The sequence below is a fragment of the Pinus tabuliformis genome, chromosome Q (assembly GCF_031772625.1).
Source record: "Pinus tabuliformis cultivar Carrire ecotype Pingquan chromosome Q, CPIR1, whole genome shotgun sequence".
In the NCBI taxonomy this organism is placed as follows: domain Eukaryota; kingdom Viridiplantae; phylum Streptophyta; class Pinopsida; order Pinales; family Pinaceae; genus Pinus; species Pinus tabuliformis.
In genome coordinates, this window is record NC_142296.1 from 1,176,006,263 (window position 1) to 1,176,031,995 (window position 25,733).

Consider the following 25,733-nt stretch of genomic DNA (forward strand, 5'->3'; position numbering starts at 1 on the left):
GTTAAGACCAAATTGTTATTCCCCACAATTATAATATCTATCGTGTTCATATTTGTGTCAAGTGATGTTTCCTTCATGTGCATATGTTTATGTATATATAAAATACTTTAGTTCTCACCATCTTGGGCTACAATGGCCATTCTTATGATCTATTTCATAGTCATTGCATTTTTCTAATACCAATAAAATGAAAATATATTGAATTAAATTATGTGATTGAAATAGGGATACAAGACGTCATTTGTATTTGAAGTTCTATAAGGAAAAGTATAAACTTATACCAATCCTTATAAAATCCAACTCTGCGTACATGCGAGTTGGCTATGACCAACCCACATATAGACGGCCCTACACGCGACTGTGTGTAAAGGGAACCCGCGTGTACACGAGTTGAAATTCAAACTCAAATTCTAATGGTCAAAACCCATTTCTTTTTAGGATGACCATCACATGGAGAGACATAGAGCATACCACAATTGATAATGAGGTAACGAATGACCAAACTACACTAGATGCATTGAGAGGGTGTGGCTTGTTGAAATTCTTCAAAATGCCGAACATGAAGTCCAACACACGCTTGCTCGAATTACTGATCCACTAGTAGAGTGTGGAGGATGATGCCTTCATGATAGATCAGATGCCTCTCAGGATTGAGGTGGAAGACATTTACTTTATCACAGGTCTCTCCCAAAGAGGGGAGGTTGTGCATTCGACTGGCAGGACACAGAGTAGTCTTTCAGTAGAAGACTATGTACACATATACTATCCCAGGCATCCGGAAAATATTGGAAGTCAGATTCCAATCAAACACGTGGATAGTTTATCTCTCAGGATTCTGTTGGTTACCATTGCCAGGGTAAATGGATCAGCTTCACTACATCAGGCTTCACGGGTGTCCATGAGCTTAGTAGTGGAATGCCTAACCACTGTGTTTGATAGGTGCACACCTCTTCTAACCAACATGAAGAGCTAGCTAACCTCCATTAAGAAGGGTCAGACAAAAAACTTTGTATATGGGACCATTTTATGCTCCTTCTTCTTCGAGAAAGTACCTGGGCTACGTCCCAAGGTGTCTGTCTCTATTAGCAGCCCGTGAGATCCACGGATGGGTAGGTGGACTGGCTTGATGAAACACCTTGGAGGCAGGGACGTGCCGAGGACGACTTTCGATGACAAGTTTTTTGCCTGGTGGGAGCAACAAATCATCCCAGTCGATGACTACCCTTATGCTGACTTGGATTTCTGAGGAGATCCAGACTTGGTGTTGCCACCAAACACAACATGGGGAGACATAGGTAACAATTTTTAAAGTTTTGTTAATTTTTAAGATTTTTTGTTTTTTTAAATATGAAAATGAACTTAGAAATATTTTTGATGGGACAAAATACTGACAAAATGATCATGTTCCAGATGTGGGTCCAGTGAGACCAGATGGATTCCCGCGGCACAAGCGTCGAAGAGGTAGCTACTAAGACAAAGAGGGTCGTATATGCAGTCCAAAGAAACTTGGTGAGATTGACTCACCAGGTACCGATGATAGCCATAGAGGACCTACCTGAGGATATGCAGCACCGCGTGGTAGGAGTACCACGGGACTGGGTCCGCATACTTCGGCATGTGGCCAATGCAGTAGTGAACTTCTTAGTTGCTCATCCTAACCTGGGTCGATAGATAAACTGGACATGATTATGGGCATTTAGTCCCGATTTTGTATATTATTTTTTGAACACTTTATGTACACAAAGGAAACTTTATGATATATATACAGTTCCAAATTTTTGATGTTTGTTTAATTTGATGAATGATTGATATGCCAATCTAATGCTTGATTAGCGATAGAATCCGCTAATGAATTTTCAGATAGTGGAATGTGCACATATGTAATATAAATAAATGATCATTGCAACACCCTCACTCTCAAAAATTGGTGATATAAATAAGGATCCCGAACCCGATAAATGTTAATTAAATTTTGACGCTACCAGCTGTGAGTCAAGATAAACTACCAATGAATCAATTCCATAAGAAATAGCTTCGGATAGTAAATTAATAACGGCTATATATTCGGCAATGTTATTTGATGTAGGACCAATACATACTCCCCTTGACACCATCAACTGACCAGATGGATAATAAATCACCCATGCTACAGAAGCAAGATTCCGAGTGTGCCAACTATCACCATCGGCGAATTCAAAATATACCAAGTCATCCATCAACACTTGCCAAAGAAAATCAAACAAATGTCGATATCACAAAAATGACTGACAAATATGTACAAAAATACAAAATATACAAAGAAGCAATTGCTTGGTCGTAACCTAAGCGAAATACTTCTTGAGGTAGAGCCCATTTCGGGGCTCTGCCAACTTGTTCCCTTCAAAATCGACTAATTCATAAGCCCCTTTTCCTAAAACTCGTTTTACTACAAAGGGACCATACCACATAGACTTGAATTTTCCTGCCCCCAAGGCATCTTTATCCTGGTCATAGACCAAGATAAGGTCACCTTCAGAAAAGGCTCGAGGACGGACAACTTTGTCATACTAAGTTTTAACCCTTTTCTTATGGGCCTCGTTTATTATGGAAACATCTCGACGCTACTCATCAAGATGTTCCAAATGAATGAGGTGCTCTTCAATACTAGAGGTCTCTGGAAGAAGCTCAATAGCTAACTTAAGGGATGGAATTTCACATTCAATATGAAAAATAGATTCCAGCCCATAAACTAACTGAAAAGGTGTAAAACTGGTGGTAGTCTTCATCGAGGTTCGGTACGCCTAGAGAGTTAGGTACAACATGATGTGCCAATTGGAATGATTTTTTTCATGGCTTCAACTTGCCCACTGGCCTAAGGATAATATAGAGACGAATGCTCCTGCCGAAAGCCCAACTTAAGAGCCAATTCGGTCATCAGTTGGTTCTGGAAGTGACTGCCATGGTTAGTGACAATCTCTCTTGGGATACCAAAACATGAAATAATATGATTGAAGAGAAACAATGCTGTTGTTTCACTATCATTTTTGTAAGTAGGCATGGCCTCAACACACTTCATAAAGTAGTCTACAACCACTATGATATACTTGTGATTCATCGCTGAAGGCAGATTACAAGTGGTAAATTCAATGCCCCACTTCATCAAAGGACCAACAGTGATAACAAGAAACAGAGGAGCTAGGTGCACGAGCATATTCCAAGTATAGACTTGACAAGGGTGGCAATGTTTGACTGCTTCAATACAATCTTTGAAAATTGAAGGCCAAAAGTATTTTGCACGCAAAATTTTCTGGGCTATTGCAAGCCCCGATAGATGACCACCACAAGATCCATTGTGGCAATCATTGAGTACAAACTCTGCTTCCTCCAAAGTTAAGCACCGACTAAGGATTGAATCAACCCCTCGACGATATAATGTATCACCAATGATAACATAATTATTTGCAAGGTAACGTAAGTTTCGACGCTCATCCTTAGAGGAAGAAGGTTGGAACTTCAAAGTCTGGAGATATATGATGATATCTCCATACCAGGGATCTTGTGAAGAAATGAGGAATAAATGCTCGTCGGGGAAATTTTCCTCATAAACAATGTCTTCTTCACAAGGCAGCTCAGAAATTAATTCCGCAAAACCAATGACTTCTTAGACTTGGCTGATAAGAACTCGAGATCGAATTCTTGTAAAATAACAATCCATTGTATTTTCCCCCAACTCACTCACCTACTGAGGACAAATTGAAAAGGATTGACAGCTGCTAAGATGAACATTTTGTGTAGCAGAATATAATGATGAAGCCGTTGGACAGCATGGACAGCTACCAAGGCCAATTTCTCAATCGGAGAATAGCATAGTTCAGGACCTACCAAGCCTCGACTCAAGTAGTAAATCACATGCTCCATGAGAGCATCATCCTCTTGAACCAGAACCATACCTATGGTTAATTCTGCCGCTGCAAGATACAAAAGGAAATCCCTACCATAATCCAGTGGACTCAACAATGGGGCAAAGATTAATTCCTACTTCAAGGCATCAAAAGATCATTTCTCAAAGTCGTCCCATAAAAATGGAACTCCTTTCTTCAGCAAACACATAAATCCTTTACTTATCTTAGCATAGTTTGCTATAAATTGTCTCAAGAAATTTGCCTTTCCTTGGAGAATTTGAAGTTGTTGGATAGAAGATGGGGGAGGCAACTGAATTATTGCCTCAACCTTGAAGGGATCAACTTGAATCCCTTCAGTTGATATGGTGAACCCTAACAACCAACCAGATGTAACTGCAAAAACACACTTATTCAGATTCAACCGGATTTTGTAAAATCGACATCTCTCAAAAACTAACCGAAGGTGGCTGGGATCATCGATTCTCTTTCTAGAATGAGTAGTTAAATCATCCAAGTATGCTTCGATGACATGCTTGATGTCATGGAAAGCATAAGACATGGCCCGTTGAAATGTAGTGCCAGAATTTTTAAGACCAAAAGGTATCTTTTTGTATGCAAAGGTACCCCAAGGACAAATAAAAGCCATCTTATGCTGGTCCTCTTGATGGGTAGATATTTGATTGTAACCAGAGAATCCATCCATGAACGAAAAAATTTTGTTACCCGCACATTCATTAACTATCTGATTAATAAACGGTGTGGGGTAATTGTCTTTCGGATAAGCTTTATTCAAATCCCTAAAGTCAATGCACACTCGGATCATTCCTTGTTTTTTATCAACCAGGACTGGATTAGAAACCCACTCCATTAGAGGAACAGGGTATATGAAACCCACCTTTAGCAGCTTTTCTACTTCATCTTTAATAGCTACTACTTTCCTAGGATTGACCGGCCGAAGCTTCTGACGAATCGGCTTAGCATTTTCATACGTCTTGATCTCATGTTGAACTATGGATGGATCAATACCAGGCATTTCCTCATAATACCAAGCAAATACATCTCGAAACTCCTTAAAGAGGTTGATGTAAATTTGAATCTCTTCAGGGGAACAATCGGCTTTGATGAAGACATTTTCTATAATGTCAGGGTTCCTAGAGATGTTTATTGGTACAGTTTTTGAGATAATTGACATATTACCTTCGGCAAATAAATGCGCTAGAGCCAAAGGATTTGAAACCATACAAACATCGCTAGTAAGCAGATTGGAAAACCTAGATTCAACCTCCTGCGATGGTGGAAGAAAATATGATCGATGATGTAAATCTTCCCAAGGTCGATCTACACCCATCATTGCTTCTAAAATTGCTTCATCAGATGGGAAAAATGTATCTAAGTAATACAGAGCAGAAGTAGAGGCAAGGGTCCAAACTGGGGCCACATCACCATCCAACTCCTCCTCTGAAAAAGGAGTGGGATGGTTGTCTGCAAAGTTAAAGATAGATTGATAGCTAAGTTCTGTTGCAGACATGGGGAATGCCATTCCATGAACCTGCCCTCCATCTAATGTGGTCGTAGATGAAGGTAGGGTCCAAGGGTATGAAAAATAATGAGTTCGAAATAACTCTTTCTGTGAAGTGGAGGATGAAATTGCATTGATTCTAGCTGTAGGAGGGGGAAGGTCAAATATACCCATCAAGGAAGAGTACATCCCAACTCCTAAATTCTTTATAGGTGGACGAGGATTATCCACCAATGGAAAAGTAGAATATGAAGTTTCTTGAGAGCCACTCGGAGAATAATCTAACTGATCAATTTTAACAATCCTCCCCTCACGAGGGAAACAGAGGATGCAGAATAGAGATGAAATAATGGCATCCATCTCATAAATCCAATTCCTTCCCAAGTGGAGGTTGTAATCTAGGTTGGCATCAATGATTTCTACTTCAATATTAACAACCTTTCCTCCAACACATATATGAAAAGCCGAGATAATCTCGTGTGGCCTATGAGAATGACCATCAAATGCCGTTAAGAGAGTAGGTGAAGGAACAGCTGAAGGTGATCCAATGGCCTTCCAACATGACATAGACATTACACATGTGGAAGCTCCCTCATCTATAACTGTCCGAAAAATATTGGTTTTCCGTTAAGTAGACTTTATCTGGAAAGCCATATGGTGAGGAAGTCTCTTTTTGACATTGATCATATCAAAAGTGAGCACTAAAGAATTTTTTGGATCCACTACCCCGATCACCGAAAGTAAAGCACTTCTCTAAGCAGGACACGACTAGAGTACCTCCAATGCAGACATAGTGCAAGGACTTTGAGCCAGATCTTCCACAGTTGAGTAGTTTTTGGCTTCCCTAGCATTAAGGTTAATAGTCGCATGCTTAGTGGAACCTTTCGGTATCCGAGGTATAGGCTCAGCAGAGGGTTGCTCAATATGAAGTGGGTCCGTGGTATTAGGATCAGATTTACCCTTAGATGTTTCCGTTTCACCATAATTGCGTGCTCGTGTAGCAACATAAACATGAGAACCCATCATATAGACATTTGAGGAATTTTCCCCTTCCTGGTTGCCCCTTGCGGAGGTACCAGGGTTTGAGCTTGCACCAGCAATTAATTGCTGCCCTTGGGGAAAAGGGTTTGTTAGGACATCTTGGGAGCTAGAAGACCCTTGCTGCACTAACAAGCACTGAGCATCCTGAATCTTCGGGTAGAGGTGAGTCAAATGATCTCCATTGCATAACTTGCATGGAAATTTATCCTTATTTTTGGACTCTTTTCTACCCTCTCTGTCACCATTGCCGGGCTTGTTCACATTATCCTTCCCTTCCTAATTCTTATTTTTACCTCATCCCTTATTCTTCCCATCAGATTGTTGATTTCCTTTGCGGTTAGAGGCCTGGACGACGTTTATAGAAGAAGATTGGGAAGGCACAGGAGTAGACGATGCAACGTGGTTAGAAGAAGCAGTTTGTAGAGACAACTGCTGCAATTGGTTCAAAAGGTTCCCCGTATTCATGTCAATTGATCCAACTATACCATCAGCATGAGGGTTTGGCTTCGTTTTGGCTACATCAACCTTGGATCTAGGAGCGTCAGGTAGGATTTTCTGGAGAGTCCTAGACTGAGAATATATCAATTCTAACTATTGGGCTCGAAAAATAGCCTGCTCTTCTGAATAAACAATGGAAAGAGAAACATCCTTGGAGATCTCAAGTTGTAATGATTTTAGAAACCACTCGAGATGGAATTCTGGTGGAATTTCGGCTTTGATAAGCCTCTTTCTCTGTCTCCATTCCTGAATATGGTCAGAAATGTGAGTTGTCGTGTCTTGATAAAAATTGGCTAGAAGCTCCATTTCAGCTTCATAACAGACAGGCAACTGAAAATGGTTCAAGAAAATATTAGCCAAATTGGCAAAAGAAGTAAAGGTGCCCCCTGGAAACTCTATATACCATTTGGCCGCATTCTTGGTTAAGGTGCGCTGAAATAACCTTAACCTAATTGAATCATTGATCAGGGAGTTGAATGGGCACCATAAATGGAACGTGGTTACATGGTCGCCCGGGTCTTCACCATTCTTCCCTTCGAATTTTGGAATATTCGATGGAAGTTTGGTTGGAACCGGAGGCCAAGCCGGATTGTACCTAATTGGATCATTCGTCAATTTAGTCAAGTTTGGAAAATTAAGCGTGGCCAGAAAAGGAATTCGTGGAGAACCTTTGGAATTCCATCCAGACTGGGCAGGGTTCCCATAGGCCTGAAAAGAATGACCTGGATTTGGAAAGGCACCAGATTGCCCAAAGTAACTTGTAGAACCTATTGAACCAAAGGGTGATCCTTGGGGTCCAGCAAAACTCGGAGTTTGACCAACTCCTATCGCAAATCCTCCGTAACCTATGAAGTTACCCCCTAACGAAGTATTGAAAGGAGCTGATAGCCCCTGATAAGGGTTCCAAGCGTTAGCAAAGAGTGAAAATCTTTGAAATGAAGTAACCGAGGAATACGACACATTCCCTTGTTGGCCAAAAAACTGATTCCCTACTCCTATACTACTAATGGTAGGTTTAGTCCAAGTCGGAAAGGGGTTACCACCTTGACTTGTGAAAGGAAAAGGAATAAACCCTACTGTCAGATTGGAATGTGGTATATGACCACTCCCAAATGGGAAACCCTGAAAAGAAGTCAATCCACTGATCATGGAGGTGGAGGCGGTTAATGGTATATTCAATGGAACTGAAGGAATACCTTGAGAGGGCATTCCAAAAGGGAAAAATCCAAAACTGGATGCATTATCTTGAGAACTTCCACTCCTCGATGGAATGGAAGTAGACCCAAATAAGAAAGTGTTGGGAGTGTTAGAAGGGATGGACATAGTTCCTCCCCCTTGCACATATATTGGAGTCTGCATGCTCACAACACTTGTGGTGGACACCATTCTTCCAGCAGTGGTCATCGAAGGGATTGATGTGTGTGGACCTGGGCTTGAAGGCCTGTGAGTCGGAGTTCCAACGTATAACAATACGTCTGGATGATCAAGAGGGAGAGGAGAATTCAGAGCCGCAACTGACTCTGAAAGCTCTTATACTTCAATACTATCTTCTGATTGGAAGAGTACTCGAGAAAGAACTTGTGTGTTCCTCTCTAACTTTGTGCTAAGACCAGGTCTATCTTGTGAACTAATGCCCCCAAGCGAAGGGTCAATCTCTGCTACACCCGCTGCTACTAGTTGAAAACCACTAGCAGAATCGCTCCTACGCCTTCTAGGAGAAGGAACTGGACTCCTAGGTGAAAGCCCATGAAGTCTTCGAGACCATCGAGATGTTCAGTCAACCACTTTGAATTATTTTTATAAGATCTACTTAAAGACTCAAGAAAATTAAAAGCTAGGCCAACTAGGAGCACAAAACACACAGTAAAAATGTCCCTAAAGAGATCAGCAATCAAACAACTTCCAAGTATTTCCACTCTGGGTGATTAGGACCGAACACTAAAATACAAGAAAGTTAATAATAAGGGCCTTCCGAAAATAGACTGGGGTAACTACACCCTAGGTCTACTAGCGAAGGTATCAGAGGTAGTTACGTTGACCTCCAGATAACAGCCTTTGCCGATGCAAGCCCCCAAGCTTTGCAAGGGTGCCCTCCAGAAGTACTGTTGAACGTGATGCAACATCAACCTCAAGTGCCATGGGATTCCCCTCTGTAGCCACTTGTGTGGATCCCTAGGATAGGAAACTAAAGATACCAACTCATATCAGAAGCCAGGCGGAACAGTTGTGAGGTAGGATCCAACAAGTAAGAGAGGGGGTATCTCTCGTCCTTATCTTCACGAACCCTCGTGCTTAACTCCCAGTCATGGAGCTTTCCCGATCTCCCTAATTCTATTGGATTTTCACTCTTTAATCAGACTTCTATGTTTTACAATTTAGAGTGGCCTTGGAGAGTTTACTCTCTTCTCACCTAATCCAAGGCCCTAAATAAACCTAAAACTTGTCGGTGTATTCTGATTTTTTTTTAACATGGTCGTTTACTGATGTATTATAAAACTTTCAAGGAACAAGTCCTGTTACATAAGATGAAAAGAACAGTGAGCGGAGGATCCAAAATGGGTACGCAGACCCTTGATCCTTGTCTATGGACTTGTGAAATGCGATTTGAAAAAGATAACGGCTATATTTCCATACAAACAGGCCTACTAGAAAGCAAAATTTACAAGACATAGAGCAAGTTACAATTGCTGGTTGACAGAATCATCAGGCTAAGGCTCCTTTTTTGCGTTGACCTTTGTCGAGGCCTCTGCATGCATGCTTTGAGTCAGTGCTTTTATGTGAGCAATAGCTTCTTCCATATGGTTGCATTTTTCTTTGAGACTTTCGATCTTCGCTTTCTGTTTCTCCAGCTTTTTTCTTTTTGATTTACTGTCAGCTTGGAATTCCTCCTTAAGGTCGTTGAAGTGTTTTACGAATCCGGTGATCATGAAACAGTGTGCTTTACACAAAGTGCAGCTACTGTTAGTGATTACTTTCTCCAGGGGGTTCTCAGCTGGTTCGCGGTCTAGTGGATTCTCGGCCATTCTGGATCCTCTCTTGGAGGGAGCTTGAAGGAGATGGAGCAGAGGGGAGAGACGGGGGGAGCAAAAGGGATATGGGAGAAGGGGAAGGGATGAAGGGGAGGAAAGAGCGTGGGCCTGTGAGAGGCCGCTAGTAGCGAGGAGAAAGATGGAAAGAATAGGATAGAACAGAGGGGAGGAGGAGATCGGGGAGGAGGAGAAAGCTAGAGGAAGAGGGCATTGGGTCAAGCAAACAGAGCTACAGTTAGCGTGAAAGCATAAAAAGACACTAAAAGCACAACGATTACCACTGGAATCGGAAGGAGACAGCTTCTTGTCGAAGCTAGTCACAAGGCACCATCTGAAACTGAGGAGCACCGGGAACTTTCTGAAAAGAGTCGAACCTTTGCGCTTTTGGAATTGAGGAGCTGAAGCTCTGAGCTGAATGAGGAATGAGGATCCCTAGAGAATATAAAGAAGGTCAAGAGGCTGATCGTCCAAGTCTATTGTGTGATACGCAAGGATTTTGCTGGTCTTGTGATCATGCCTTGGATTTTTTATGCAGTCGGTGAAGATTTTGATGAGACATATGCCTAACTTCTGCTTGGAGATGTCACGGGGACTCTGAGTTAGCTTGGGCCCGTACCTGTTCATTTTGGCAGCAGGGATTTCTTTTGCAGCCTTCAGAATGAGGAGGGAGCCGGTGTCAGAAGGGGTGAAGACTGCGGGCGGCTTGTCAAACTTGGGAGAAAGAGCGGGCAGGATAATATGATTGCTGAGGTGACCGATATTCAGAGAAATTGCAGTATGGTGGATCAAGTTACGGGATTGGCTTATCATAAGTAATGTCGTTTTCTCTAACCTGTCCAATGGATCTATTGGTTGCCCTGTTGGCGAATGAGTCAGCTTCAGTGTTATTATCCCTCAGGACGTGTTTAAAAGTGGTATCCCCCATATGACTGATGTTGTTCATGATCCTTAGTTTGATATTGCTGAGCGCTGTTTTTTTAAATTCTCCCCCTGTAGCCAGAGCAGCAATTACAATTGCCGAATCTCCCAAGATGATTGGGTTCTGAACTTGCATCTTCTTTAGAATGCTTGTGCCTAAGAGGAGGCTGTAAGCCTCAGCCATGTTATTTGACATTTGACCCAGGCCCCATTCGTAGGTTATGAGAGTTTTGCCATATTGATCCTTTATAATTCCCCCTGCCCCTGCTTTCCCCGGATTGTTTTTTGAGGCTTCATCAAACTGAAGAGTGGTTCGCTTTTGTGCTAGAATCCATTGGTTTATGTCTTTCTTGGTGCCCCGAAGTTTCCAATTGTTCCTTCTCTTGTCTGCTTTGAAGGAAGGTTGCTTGTTTTTGTCATAACTTAGGCAGAATTTATTGAACCAGTCATCCTTGTCTTTTTGCCAGCTGGATCGATCTGGTTGGGAGACAGAGTTGGCGCTTATTATATCAGAGACAAGGGCCATAGTTTTTGCCAAAGTGCGCACTGGGTTTGGCTTCTGGTTGTTGAAGATACAATTGTTCCTGGTGAGCCAGATTTGCCAGCTGAGCGTTGAGGGAATGCATTTCCACAAGCGAATGATGATGGCCTTGTTTTTCTTAGGATAAGGGTAGCATTTCTCCCAGTTTTTGTGTAAAGTAGAAAGCTGATCGAAGGTCTCTCTTATTTTCAATGGACTGATAAGTTGATTCCAGCAGCTTTGGGCATAAGGACAATCTAAAAAGAGGTGATGACTGCTTTCCTCCTCTGTACGGCAAAGGCAGCAGATTGAGGGACCAAGAATGCCTCTTTTTTTAAGATTCTCAGCCGTGAGGATCTTGCCTTTGAGAAGAGTCTAGTTAAAGAACTTGATCTTTGGAAGGCATTCTGATTTCCACACAGCTGTGCAGAGATTCCAATTACCTGTAGCGGAGCTTGTTGAAGAAGTTTGTACCCGTCTTTAACTGTGAAGTGTCCTCCGCTAGGGTCCCATATGAACCTGTCGCAAGCCGCTTTGTTTATGGGAGCTGATCCTGAGAGAGAGATCTTAAGGTCTGCCCATTGGTCCCTGAGGTTATTTGGAAGAGGGAGGTCCTTCCAATCAAGCCAACTATTATGATCCCATAGGGAGATGTCATAAAGAGAGTTCAAATTTTTTGCTTCCATCCAAGTTTGCAGGGTGCTGAACTGCTGAAGTAGATTTCTTGGCTTTACTCCCATGATTTTGTCTGTCCAAATATTTATTTCTTTTCCATTGCCTGGAGATTTTGAGATGTGGTTCCTGAATTGAGGGAGAACTTTTTTGATGAGTTTCCAGACTGGTGTGCAAGGTCTTTCTACGATTGCTTCAGAGAGGATGTTAGAATTCGGCCCGCTGAGATATTTTCTTTTCATGACCTCCACCCACCAGGAGCCTTTTCCTATGAGAATTCTCCAGATCAGTTTGAATCCCATAGCTTTGTTAGAGAGACTTGGAATTTTGATGGCTAGGCCCCCTTTTTCGAAGGGGAGGATAACTTGGTCCCATCTGACAAGGCTGAATTTTTTCGAATCTTGCTTCCCTCCCTGCCAGAGGAAACTTCTCATAATTAATTCCATGTGCTTGTGGGCGCTGGCGGGAGCCAAGGTTACTGCATATTGATAAATGGGAAGGGCGGAGAGGATAGCCTTAATGAGGGTAGTTCTGCCAGCCAAATTTAGCCAGGACAGCCCCCAGCTTTGGAGAAGTCCTCTCATTTTTTCTATGTGCTTTACCCAAATTTCAGACTTGACTATTTCTTTTGCTAAGGGCAGACCCAAATATGAGAAGTGGCTCCAATTCCTTTGCAATGGGATGTCGAAAATCAAGGAGATTCTTTGCATGATTTGGAGAGGAACATTCCAAGTGTATATCTTACATTTTTTATTGTTTAGCATTCCCCCTGAAGCTGCCAGGAATGAGTCCAGAGTTTTCTTGAATCTTTTTGCCATTAAGCTTGAGGCTCCCCCAATTAGAAGGGTGTCATCCGCAAAGAGCGAATGATTGATTTCTTTGATCCCTCTCTCTATACTAATCCCTGTGATCTCCTTTTGCTTGCGAAGTTTTTCCAAGTGGATGCTCAAGGTTTCAGCCATTATGATATATAAGAAGGGAGAGAGGGGGCAACCCTGCCTCAGTCCCCTAGAGCTTCTGAAGTAGCTGTTCGGTCTGCCATTGATGAGGGGGGCGGTCCAAGGGTTAGAGATGCACTCCATGATGATGCTTATGAATTTGTTGGAGATCCTGAATTTTCTAAGGATGTCTGTCAGGAAGTGATGGTCAACCCTGTCGAAGGCATTTGCCATGTCCAATTTGATGATCATGCCTCTTTCTTTCCTGTTGATGCTACTGTGAATTGCTTCTTGTATCAAAATGATGTTGTCCGTAATTTGTCTGTGAGGGACAAATCCGCCTTGATTCTCTGATATAAGATAGGGAAGGAGCTTTTTAAGCCTGTTGGCCAGAATTTTGGTGACTATCTTGTAAGAGACGTTGCATAGAGAAATAGATCTAAAACAGTCAAAGGAGAGGGGATTGAGGTCCTTGGGGATGAGAGAAAGGTGGGAGGATTTAGTATTTTCCCCAATCTTGTATTTTTTAAAAACATTTTTTACCATCCTGACATAGTATTTTTTTGTTGTGTCCCAATGGTTCCTGTAGAAGGCGACAGTGAAACCGTCGGGTCCCGGAGCCTTGTCCAGCTGCATGCTGAAGGTCGCCAACCTGATCTCCTCTTATGAGACATCCTGGTCCAATTCTCTGTTTTGCAGATCAGAAATTTTTCTCTCGACTGGTCTAAGGAAATCCGTGCTGTCCAAAGTTTGAGGGACTGCTGATAATAGTGATTTGAAATGTCTGTGCGCTGCCTCTTTAATTCGCTCTTGATCACTGATCTCTTTCCCCTCTGCCACGATTTTGTCAATTTGGTTTCCGGCACGTCTGATCTTTATGTTATTGTGAAAGAAGGAGGTATTTTTATCTCCAGCTCTGAGCCAGAGACACCTTGATTTCTGTCGTTGTTCTTCTTCCTCCACTCTATTTTGCCTGTAAAGTTCCCTGTACATTTCATTTTCTTGGGTTTGGTCTTCCTTTGTGGATTGTTTATTCTCTTTCTCCTGGTTCCACTGTTCCATCTACCTATGAAGATCTGATCTTTTTTTGTTTTCCATTGCTGTGTTTGCTCTTGCCCACTGTTTTATGACTGTTCTTAAGGACTTTAATTTTGTTTCCCAAATGTAGTGGGGCGAACCAATGACTTCCTTCGCCCACTGATCTTTGATAAGTTTACGAAAGTCATCCTTTGAGTCCTAGGATTTGTTGTATTTGAAGGGGAGAGGCCCCAGATTTCTTCCCTTGTCAAGGATCAGGACCACGAGCTTATGATCTGAGGTAGAGGCATGGACAATTTTGTTTTTGACTGAGGAGAAGCCTGAGACAATTATTTTGTTTTTGACTGAGGAGAAGCCTGAGACAATTCTTTCATGTATTAGGATTCTGTCTAGTCTCTCTTTAATGTTGTGGATGCCAGCTCTCTTATTGCTCCATGTAAATTTCCCGTTATAAGGGGGAATATCAATAAGGTTGTGGGTTTGAATTATCGCTTCTAGAGAGTCTCTTGAGGGGTCAGCGAGGAAGTTCCCACCTAGGTTTTCCTCAATTTTCCTTATTAGATTCAGATCTCCACCCAAAAAAATGTTCCTATCTTGAGCAGACTACAAATCTGAGTTTATTGAGTCCCAGCAAAGAGCTTTATCCCTGTAGTGGTTCGGGGTGTAGATGTTGTAGATAGTGTAATCTTCTTTTGAGATTCTATTTTTAAGGTCTGTTCTTACCCACCAATTGCAAGAATTTTGGTTGGTGAGGTCCCATTTGATCTTGTTCCAAAGAGTTCCTATGCCTCCTGAGGCACCTGCTGCATCTATTGCTATACCTGTAAAACTTTTGTATCTTTTGATATGATTCTGGAAGTCTTGTTCAGATATTTTGGTCTCCTGGATGAGGAAGAGGTCTGGCTGCTCTTGATTGATTAAATCCCGGACTGCATTTGATTTTAGGGAGGAGCCCAACCCCCTGCAATTCCAAGAGACCAATATCATCATTTACTGATTTTTGGGTGAGCCCCGCTCCTCTCCTTTGTCTTTTCCCCACTTCCTTTTTGTTTGTCCAGGTATGTGTCCATCGGTTGCTGAGTTCCAGTGGCCATTTCTTTCGCTGTTGTTTCATCTCTAATTTCTTTGTTCGACTTCCTGCCTGCTTTTCTCGGAGGATCAGAAGAGAGGCTAGCTTCTTTCAATTTGTTTCTGGTGAGGATTCGCTCAATGGTTGGAGGGGGAGAGGACGGAGGCAGCGAGGGCGAGGGGATGACTGCGAGGGCAGTGGCTCGGGGAGATGGAGGGGGTGATAGGGGTTCTTCGACTGACAGGGATTCAAAAGGGTTGGAGGATGAGGGGAAGGGTGGGGCTGAACTGGAAGGGGGAGGAGGAGGGGCATTTAGGGTTTCCGGAGGAGGCTTGGAACTAGGACCTTGCAAAGGGGTTGATTTCTTCTTTTTTACTTGCTCCCAAGAGCCTTCGGAGGTTTCAGCATTTTCATTAGACTCATTTATTTTTAACTTGCTACATCTATTTGCAAAATGTCCATATTCGTGACATACCTTACATTTGAAGGGTAGCTGCTCGTAGTCTAGCTGTTGGATGTGTGTCCATTGGTCTACTTTGATCTTGATGGCTTCCGGCAGGCCTTTCCCTAGATCGACTTCTACGCAGATCCTTGCACAAGCATGCATATTCTCCTTTGGTTCACATCTGTCAATGTATTTGCCGACCGCGTTCCCAATAGCCTTTACTGATTCATCTCCCCAGCAATGGAGAGGCAGGTGAGGTAGACGGACCCAAACCGGGACAGCATTTGGGATGTCCATTTCCGGATCGAAGTCGGGAGACCATCTGTTCAGGTAGAGGCCTCTTGAATCCATGAAATAAGGGCCATTTCTAAAGATAAGGTTCCTGTCCTCTTTTGATTCAAACAGAAAAGTGTAGAAGCCCCTTCCACAGAATCTAATAGCTATTTTCCCTTGTATTATCGCATTCCAGTTACGTTCCACCCATTTTTGGACTACTTTGGGCGAAGGCCAGAGGCCAGTGAATTGGCCAACGAGGCCTCTCTTAGCTAAAGCGATTGCGGCCTTCCTCGGGAGGCTGGGAGGAAGAGATACTTCAGGGATTTCATTAAGTTTCTTGACGAACTTAGATGCAGATGGTGGGATTCTTGATGAGGCATTCTCAGGGATAAGAGATGCGAAAAGTTTCTCGTAGTCTTCCAAGTCTGGGGACGATGGGATAGTCCCAGCCATGGTTGCGAAGGAGAGCCAACACGCAGTCGACCGAGGGTAAAAACGGAGGCTAAAGGAAGGGGCCCCAGAGCTGGGGCCAGGCAGGAGGCCCGAGAGAGACCGGAAGGCGGAGGGGAGCCCAGGAGGGCGCAGAGAGGACAAACCCAGCAGCGGAGCTGCCAGGCGGGGCCTGGAAGTCGAAGAACCAGTCAATGGCGGTCGCGCGGGAGCTCCAAATTCGAAATCGCCATCCTGGTCATCTTGTCGGTGTATTTTGATGATAATACAAAAAGTTCTAGTTTATTTTATTAAGCGCTTGATTTTAAGTGGTTGTTCTTTTAAGTCAAAGGGACAATATGGAAATGAAACCAATGGTGTTTGTATGACACAGAAGAAATTAATGAAAAACTAACTTATATGAAATGCAGTCATTTGTTCTTCGATGAAAAGAAATTTCTACTTGGGTTCTAAGAAACTTCTATAAAGCAAAAAAAAATTCTTTTCTTTTCTTATAGCACACTTCTCACTCACAAAAACTAAAAAGACTATTGATGCTTTAATAATGCAAAAATACCCTAATGCATGGTGTACATGATAATGCAAGATCCTAGATTACTCTAAAAAGAAATGAAAGAAATTGTTTATAACTTTAATAAGCCAACTTAAGTGTTTGAAAAGAATACAAATTTCGAATACAAAATCTTCTCCAAACAAGAAGGACTAATAAAAAAAGATCACAAATCACTTTCAAGAAATCAAAAGAAACCAAAATAAAACTTGGAAAAAGAAGACAAAAACAATGTTTTTTAAGGACATTTCTTTTTCAAGAAACAATGAAAACAACCTTTTGTAAGCACTCTATATGCCACCAAAGACTTAAAGACCGAAAGAAGAGCACAAGGAAACTTTACAAGTTACTAATTCAACAACGAATGAAAACTTGAACAAAAAGAGTTTCAACTTTCACTAATCGACCCAAACAATAGCAAAGAGTTTTGAGAAACTGACCAAGAAGTCAGGAATGAAACACTTTCAAATTCATCAAAAAGAAACTTTCAAAAAGCAAGGAAAGGTGTAAGGCCACAAAATGACGGAAAGCAAAGCAAGTAGACCAATAATCAAGCTTGACACAAAGATCGAAAACAATCTACTATTCCAGAGGACCAGAATAGCTAAGAACCTCTATAAGAAGTCTTGTATGTCAAAACACAAATCATAAACTCACTCAAAAGCAAACCTAGGCCAAAAAATTTTCAAAGCAGAATAGAATTCAAAACAATAAGCTCAATGGACAATTAAATTCTAAAGACAGAAACTGACCACTCAGAAACCAAACAGACCAAGAAACAAATCTTTCTGGGGAGAAAGATTTGAAAAAGCATGCAAAAAATGGTATGCGCGACTATGTTCAAGCACAGAGGCGTGTACACATGCTTCTAACAAAGGAAACTCGAGTATATGCAGGTTCACTTCATAGAAACAAGCGTCTTCATGCTACTGTAAGTAGAAAAAATTGTGTATACTGAGTTTTGCAAGAAAAATAAAAAACAAGGCCAGATAAAAAAGATTAGACTTGAGGTCTAAGTTCCTACAAGACCAAACAATACTGTCACAACAAGCAAACTAAGAACTGAGCCCTGATTGACACTGAACAACCCAAACTAGGAATAACAAGATTGTTATCCCCAGTGGAGTCACCAATTCTGTTACGGGAATAAGTACCCTAGGGTTTTGGGTTGGAACCCCAACAGAGCAAGAGCAATCTACAGTAAGAAACACGCATACAACTCAGGCAACATGCTTATATAAACAAACTATGCGATAACGATCATACCCGGATGTCCTTCGTTTGGGTAGTTCCAGCAGGGTTCAGACCCTCTGCAACTCCTGATGATCTTCGAATCTGCAAATCAACCAATTCAAACATACATAGTAGCATATAGATAAAGAATTTTAATGAAATCAACTTTATATCATATAAGCAAATGGTTAGTTATACATCAAAATAATCATTCATACATGAATTACAACAACAACATTTGATGCATAAACAAAGTCAATCTCAGGAACAAGACAACGTTTCTTTTTATTGTAGAAAGCTATAACAAATACGGAAAGAGTTCACCTGAGTCTTCTTCTTCTGGCTCCAAGCAGAACCGTCCTCCAGATCCGTCCAGTCCCAATCTTCAACAACCTCCTTCCATAACCAATACCATGATATCTCAAGCAAGTGGGATAACATCAACGCTCAAAGAAAACAAGGGTTTCTTGAAACTTGGGGAAGTGCTTGAAGCATAGGGATACTTCAGACTCAGTCAGGGATAATCTCATTATAGTAATCCTATCTCTTCTTCCTTCCTTTATGCCTTCCCATAGAAGTCTATTTATACTTCTCCCAATTAGTTTTTTAGTTGCAAAATAGTTGAGCCACGAGCACTAGGAGGTAAACAACAGGTAAAACTTGTGAACTCCACCCATAATTAAGGAAATTTAATTTTTTTAAGTGTTTTAACACATACAAGCGGGCTGGGTATTGACTAACCCGCGTGTACATGCTTTTATCTCAGGGAAAAGTAGCGTACAGGGAACAAAACACTGTTTTTAAAATATTTGGACCAAGTCTGGAAGGAGGGGTTTCCCTTGGCCATAAACCAAGCATCACAAATACCAAGGGTGATATTTGGAGCTATAACACATGTGAAGAGAGGAATTGAGTTTGATCCATCTCTTCCCTATTATCTTATTAATTTCATTGAAGAACTCCAAAGAGGGGTTCTATCTCGAATGATGTGCCTTATCTTGCCTACCATGCTATCAATACATTCATAAAATTATCCAAGGGTGGGGGAATCAGAATCTGCATGCCCAATCAACTCCACAATTGGAGTTGTGAAAGAAACAACATATTTACAATCAAACCACCAATCATCATTAAGAATTTGCTCTCCTATCTTCTTTGCTTGCACTAATTTAGATTCAGACCATGCATTCCACTCTTGGGAAACAACAATGGCTTGTAAGGATGCATGCACCTCAAACATACGTTGAAGAAGAATGAAGTATGTAGCATATATTTTTTTGTCGGTTTCAAAAACCTCTTCCTTGAATACATCCTATAGATTGGTAAAGAGGCATGGTGGTTGCAAATGTACATTTGTGCATCTCTTGCATCTAAAATAAGTTTTGCAATCCAAGAAATTTTTCCAATGACTTTGAGGACATTATTCAAGGCATGTACACAACAAGGAGTCCAAAATATGTGCCGATATCGACTTTGAACCATCAAACCCGTTGCTTTGAAAATAGGGGTTGCATTTGTGATTACATATACTACATTTGAAGGACCAAGCTCATCAATTTCTTCTTTCAATACTTCAAACATGAAGGTAGTAGTTTCCCACTACAATCAAATTCTCTTAAAAAATAGGGCCCAGCTGGAGATGTAACAATAATATTCAACATTGGCCTTTGTTGAATGTATGTCCAACCATCCATAACTATTGAACATCCTAAATAAATCCAATATTTTTTAAGGGGGCCCATTAGCCCCTACATTCTTGTCACCCCCTTATCTAACAATGATGTCCTCATTTTTTTGTAATTTGGAGGTGCATATCTTATCCCAAAAACTATGATTTTTCACACCATTTCTTTGTAATGTGGAGAATGGGTAGCATTAAATGAAATTACATTTGCTATAAAAAAATTAACAATAACATCATCAACCTCATCCCTATGTGATACATTGTAGATTTTAGAAAAACAATTCCTGAGAAAAATTAACAGGCCTCTTACTCCTCCGAGATGTAGACCCCCCCAAAAACTCAAATTGGTTTGATGCATTTTGATTAACCAAATCTTCCATATCATGGGAAGAAGATCTAGGTACTTTAAAATTACAATCATTGTCCAAGTTCATTGTTTTAGATCCTAGGGAAGCCATATGAAGCTTTGTCAACTCCATCATTTTCTCAATAGTACATGTGCAACCCTTTACCCCATCACTAGATAGGGATAGAATATGATGCCATGTCCTAGTGTAGCTTCCTTTAAACACATGGTTATACAATGTGCACATCCATTCTTCACAACCACCACTATTCTTTTCTTGTTTCTAGCAATTTTCTTCACAAACTTTAACAAGGGTTTCTTGGGGTTTGTTCTTTGTTGGGATTGACCACTTGGAATTGGAGGAAGAGAAGAATGTTCATATCCATTTGGTATTGAACTACCACTCTCCATGATTTCCTGGATTAATTCAAGAGACAAAAAAACACATTATAAACAAAATATACAATGAAAAATAAAAAATAAAAATTAAATAACATGTACTTTTATACAAAAATCCATTAATACATTATATTTTCCCATATATTTATAGAATATTAAAAATCAACCATAAAATTTGTTAGTCCCAATCCTAATTCAATCAATTTCCATAAAATCCTAATCTTAATTTTTTCCATCCCTTTTCCATAAAATAAATATATAAATTTATTTTAATCTCTTTATTATTAACTTTGTAAATAATATAGTAATTCATCTCTTATATATATTCGTCGAAGGTGAGAAACCTGCCATTAAGGCATGTGGGCTTCAAGGTACTGAAGGTTTCTAGATCAACTTCCTAGATAATGAGCTGAAGTTGATAGGAAGTGACCCATCACTGGAAAGCCTACTACATGAAACTCATGTCAAGTTTTGAAGAACAGTTTGCAAGGACTAACTCAGGGATGACCGACGTGATTGAAGGCTACAAATTGTAGGGTAATTTGAACTAAGGTTTAGACTTCTCTTGAACATATTAGTGACACGAAAAAATGACTTGGCAGCAATTGAATTAATGATAATACCGAAAACCAACTGAAGACTTTCAATAAGGTTTGATTAATTGTGAGACAAATGGATTCCCCAACCTGAACATATATGTCATGGAGTGTCATGTTCAAGAGTGACATACTTCTTGAAATACAAGAAACAAACTTTTCTTCTCAATTTCCCCCCACCATTACTGGCAAGTACCTCTTTATTTTTTACAAGATTGAGGAGGATAGCATATGCTTTTCCTATAAGCTCATCCTTTAGATGAGTCCATCCTAGTATTTTTAGCGAACCCTAAGAAGGAATAGTTCGGTCCCGTTATGCTTAACAGACCCTATACTATTTAGTTTTTATGAGTCCAGTAAATAATTAACTTGATGCCTTTTTGTTTTAAAGAGTTTGAAAAAGACACAAAAAGGAAACTCATTCAGTTCCTTTACCTTAAAATTTTAATGAGCTCAAAGAGAGTAAAGCTTGGTGTTTTTCAGTTTTAGAGAGTCAAAAGAAAAAAATAAGTAGACTCCATCAAGTTATTTTTCGTAAGTTTTAGTCCCTCAGGTCCCAAAAAGGATAAAATGATACAAGAGGGAACTCTATTGACCATGTTTGATCAACGTATACCTTTTTCGTAAATAGTCCTGACTTAGTCCGTAAAAGGGGTAAACTTATACTAAGTGGATGGTTGTTCATTTACTTTTACGAGTTCTAACAAACAAGTACTCGACAATATTTTCATGTTCTAAGAGTCTGAAAAGGGCTTAAAAGAGGACTCTATGGTTTCACTTTTTCATAAGTTTTAACGATTTTGAAAAGGGATAAAAATGTACTCATCTTATTGAATTTCAATTTAATTAACGAGCAAGAAAAGGAAGAAATAACTCGGCATTTTCATGTGTTTTATGAGCATGAAAAGATAGCAAAAGGAGCTCAAGATTTTCATGAGTTTAACGAGTCTTGAAAATAATAACTGAAATGGACAGGAGATAAGTTTCATTTTTACATAAGCTTGAAAGAAAGAAAAATTGTGCTTGAGGGTGGTTTCATTTTTAGACAAGCTTGAAACATAGAAAATTGTGCTTGAGATAAGTTTTCATGCCCCTAGCATAATGTCTACAAGGGCACATGCCCCCCAAACTTCATTTTATTCACTTGAGTAGACTACAAGTTACTAATAGGCGGATGAAACGAAGGCTTGTTTGTGAGATCATAAAGACTCGACTTAACATTTATGAAATCTAGTTAAAGACTCAATTCAAATAGGGGAGGATTTGTTTCATTTTTTAACGAGCTTGACACAAGAAAAGAACTATGCTCATGGGTAGTGTTTCATTTTTTAATGAGGTTGAAACAGTAAAAGAACCATCCTCATGGAACCTTGTTTCATTTTTTAACGGGCTTGACCCAAGAAAAGGAACTATGCTCATGGGTATTGTTTCACTTTTTAACGAGGTTGAAACAATAAAATAACCATCCTCATGGAACCTTGTTTCATTTTTTAATGAACTTGACACAAGAAAAGGAACTATCCTCATAAGGATTTGTTTCATTTTTTAACGAGGTTGACACAGTAAAATAATTATCCTCATAAGGGACATGTTTCATTTTTTAAATGAGGTTGACACAGTAAAGAACTATCCTAAAAAAGAGTTGTTTCATATTTTAACGAGGTTGATATAGTAAAATAACTATCCTCATAAAGATCTGTTTCATTTTTTAACGAGGTTGATATAGTAAAAGAATTATCTTCATCAAACCCTTGGATTATGTCTTCCATTTGGAAGAAAAACATGTTAAGGGACAACTCTTGATCGTGGCTTTCAAATGGTCTTCATCAGATGGAAGCACAGTTCCTTGGAAGGAACACATGTCAAGGGGATCAATAGGGATAAGAAAATCGTATTCAAATGCCCCCATTGATTTTTTGACCATGTCAGCTACCAGATCTGAGTCAAAATAAGTTAAGCAGACAGTGAGAGGCTCACTTGCATTAGTAATTAAAATCATGGGATAGGTTGCCACATAATTAACCCGTGGCAGGGTAGGTACCACTTCCATATAAGGAACATTCAGGGGTGTTGTATGACTGGTAGTCGAAGCAAGATCAACGTATGAAATATGATCAACCATCACAACGTTTCCATTATGAGAGGAGGAAATCCCATGAAAGAGTGTCAATAAGACAACTTTCATGGCATATAGATAGTCTCGCCCAAGGAGTAAATTGAATCTAAGGGACCTTGGACTACCATAGGATCGATACAAATAGTCTTACCTTCCAGAGTAATAGGTAAATTAGGAAGGATCCCTAAAGGTTCACTAACAGTTCTATTAAAAGCTAACAGATTTTGTGTAACAAGCACAAGCTGAGGGGAACCCAAAGCTTTCCAAGTAGTCGAGGATAAAATACTGACAGAAGCACCTTCATCTACATTTGTGCAATGCACATTCTTACCATAAGCCTTCACAATGATTTGGAAAGGGGTGGAATAAGGAAGATGAGGTTCTGTCAGTCTACTCCAATCAAAAGAAATAGCCTCATTACTTGGATGGGGTTCAAAAGCAACAGATGAAATGCCCCCATGTGTAAAATAATTTGAAGTAACATGAAGAACCTGAGCGGTATGAAGTTCACTCTCTAAAGGGAGAGTGGGATCGACCGAAGATGGAATCGATTCAACCACTTGATAAAAAAATAGTCCATCAACCCGAGTGATACATCTTTCATCCTCCAATGGAAGAGTGGGATTGATTGTACTTGGATTTAGATCAATCACTTCGTCAAGTGATAGTAGATGGGGAGAAATGTTACAGTAATTAGTTGGAAGTTGTTGTTGTGAAATAGTAAGTTTTTTCAACAATTCAGAGGCTTCATCCATGTGAGGGAAAATGTGACTATGATGAGTCCCTTTGCATAACCTACAAGGAAACCTACCTTTAAGCTTTTTCCCCAGAATTTGAGAATCACTTGTTGATGTCTCAACAGTAAGTTGATAAGAATTATTTGACCATACTTATAAAACCTTGGGAATACTATGACAATTAATAAGGAATTGGTCACCCTTACAAAGCTTGCAAGGGTAGTTGGGCTTACGATGCATTATAGAAGTTTCCTCAACATTACCAATACTTCCAGCCACAGTTGGTTGGTTGACTACTTTCCTATATTACTTCTTCTTCTTCTTCCCTTTATTCTTCTTCTTAGTCACTTGGTTACTAGAATCAAGGCTTTTACCAAGCGAAGAAGAAGAAAGGGAGGAGAACATGTTGGATGAAGTATGTAAAGGGTCAACAATAGGTTGGTGATGTTGAGATGGTGAACATGGTTGAGGTGAAAAACTCGGTTGACCTAGTACAATTGGAGTATTTGGAATTAAATAAGTTGAGAAAAACCATACAGGTAAACCTATCGTGAATCTAGGAAGTGACAATGTAGCCATATAAGGAGGGCCAACATTTGTAAAATTAGGAAAAGGATTATGATTCCCATTAAAAGGGAGGTTTTTATCGGTAACTTTTGGCATTGTTTCCATTAGATTCAATCCAAATAAGTTCACTTTTTAATATTAACAATTGAAAAATCACAATCCACACCTAAGGTCTTGTAAAAAGTAAAAATAAACAAAGTAACACATACCAAAAAAATCTAGGGATTCAAACCATAGAAACTGACTTCTCATAAAGATCTATAATTACTAGTCGGTGATGAAATCCAACTTTGCGGAGATCAAAGTGAAAATATTTATAGATATGAGCGTTTGGAACCAGTTACCCTGACAACCTACTTAATGAAACAATCTGGTGCAAGTAACTTTGCTTATGCCATCTCAAGAAAATATTGCCCTCCAAAAAGTCTAAGTGAGTCTAGTCAACATTTGTTCCAAGTACAATAGGACCTTCCCTCTACCATCACCTTAGGTAGAGCCCTAGGATTATAGTCACTAAGTTAAACAAATACAAAAATTTTACCCTAGGGGCAGCCGTAGATCAGACATACACGCAAGGGCAGAGTAACAAACTCAATCCCCTTGAAGGCTCCTCCACATGATCAATTGGAGGTTTAATTTCAAGTGACCCCAAGTACCTTTCAATATTGTTGTAATATGTGAAAATCATTATATCATAGCCAATGAAGTGGGTATGATCACTTCACCAGATCTGACATGATCTCATGCTTAACTCATGTATAAGAAGAGCTTCCCAGAGAAAAACGGAAATAATTGGATTTTCTCTCCCTAACTCAAGATTCTATGGTTTTTCTATAGCTTTGGAAAGTTTACTTCCTGCCCTATTCCAAAGCCCTACACTTAACCCTAAAAACCCTAAAAAAATGTAAATTTCTAGATGAATTTTAATTAACACTTTATTATTAAGTTGTTATTTACTCAAAGGGTAAATGGACATGAAACTGATGGTGTTATGACTCGACTCAAAACTATAATGCATCAAATATGAAATTTGTAATTTCTTCATTTCGATGAATTCTAGCTAGAGTAAGAAAAGAGGTTCTTCTTTAAAATATTAACTCCAAAATGTACCACTTCTAATTTTTCAATGCAATTTAAAGCTCTAAGTTGCAAACCATGCAAACTAATCTATGCACAATTTTCCTGAAAACTATGCAAATGTAATCTATGCA

At 40.1% G+C, this 25,733-nt stretch overlaps 1 protein-coding gene across 1 annotated transcript; it reads right to left on the minus strand.

Moving 5' to 3' along the window:
• Positions 1-9,647: 9,647 nt before the first annotated feature.
• On the minus strand, positions 9,648-13,652 carry LOC149223888 (uncharacterized). Its single transcript, XM_089388030.1, has 5 exons — positions 13,560-13,652; positions 11,850-13,424; positions 10,763-11,763; positions 10,585-10,713; positions 9,648-10,299 (listed from the first exon to the last, which is right to left on the minus strand). The coding sequence occupies exons 1-5, from the start codon at positions 13,650-13,652 to the stop codon at positions 9,648-9,650; spliced, it is 3,450 nt and encodes a 1,149-aa protein (XP_089244156.1).
• Between the last annotated feature and the right edge of the window lie 12,081 nt (positions 13,653-25,733).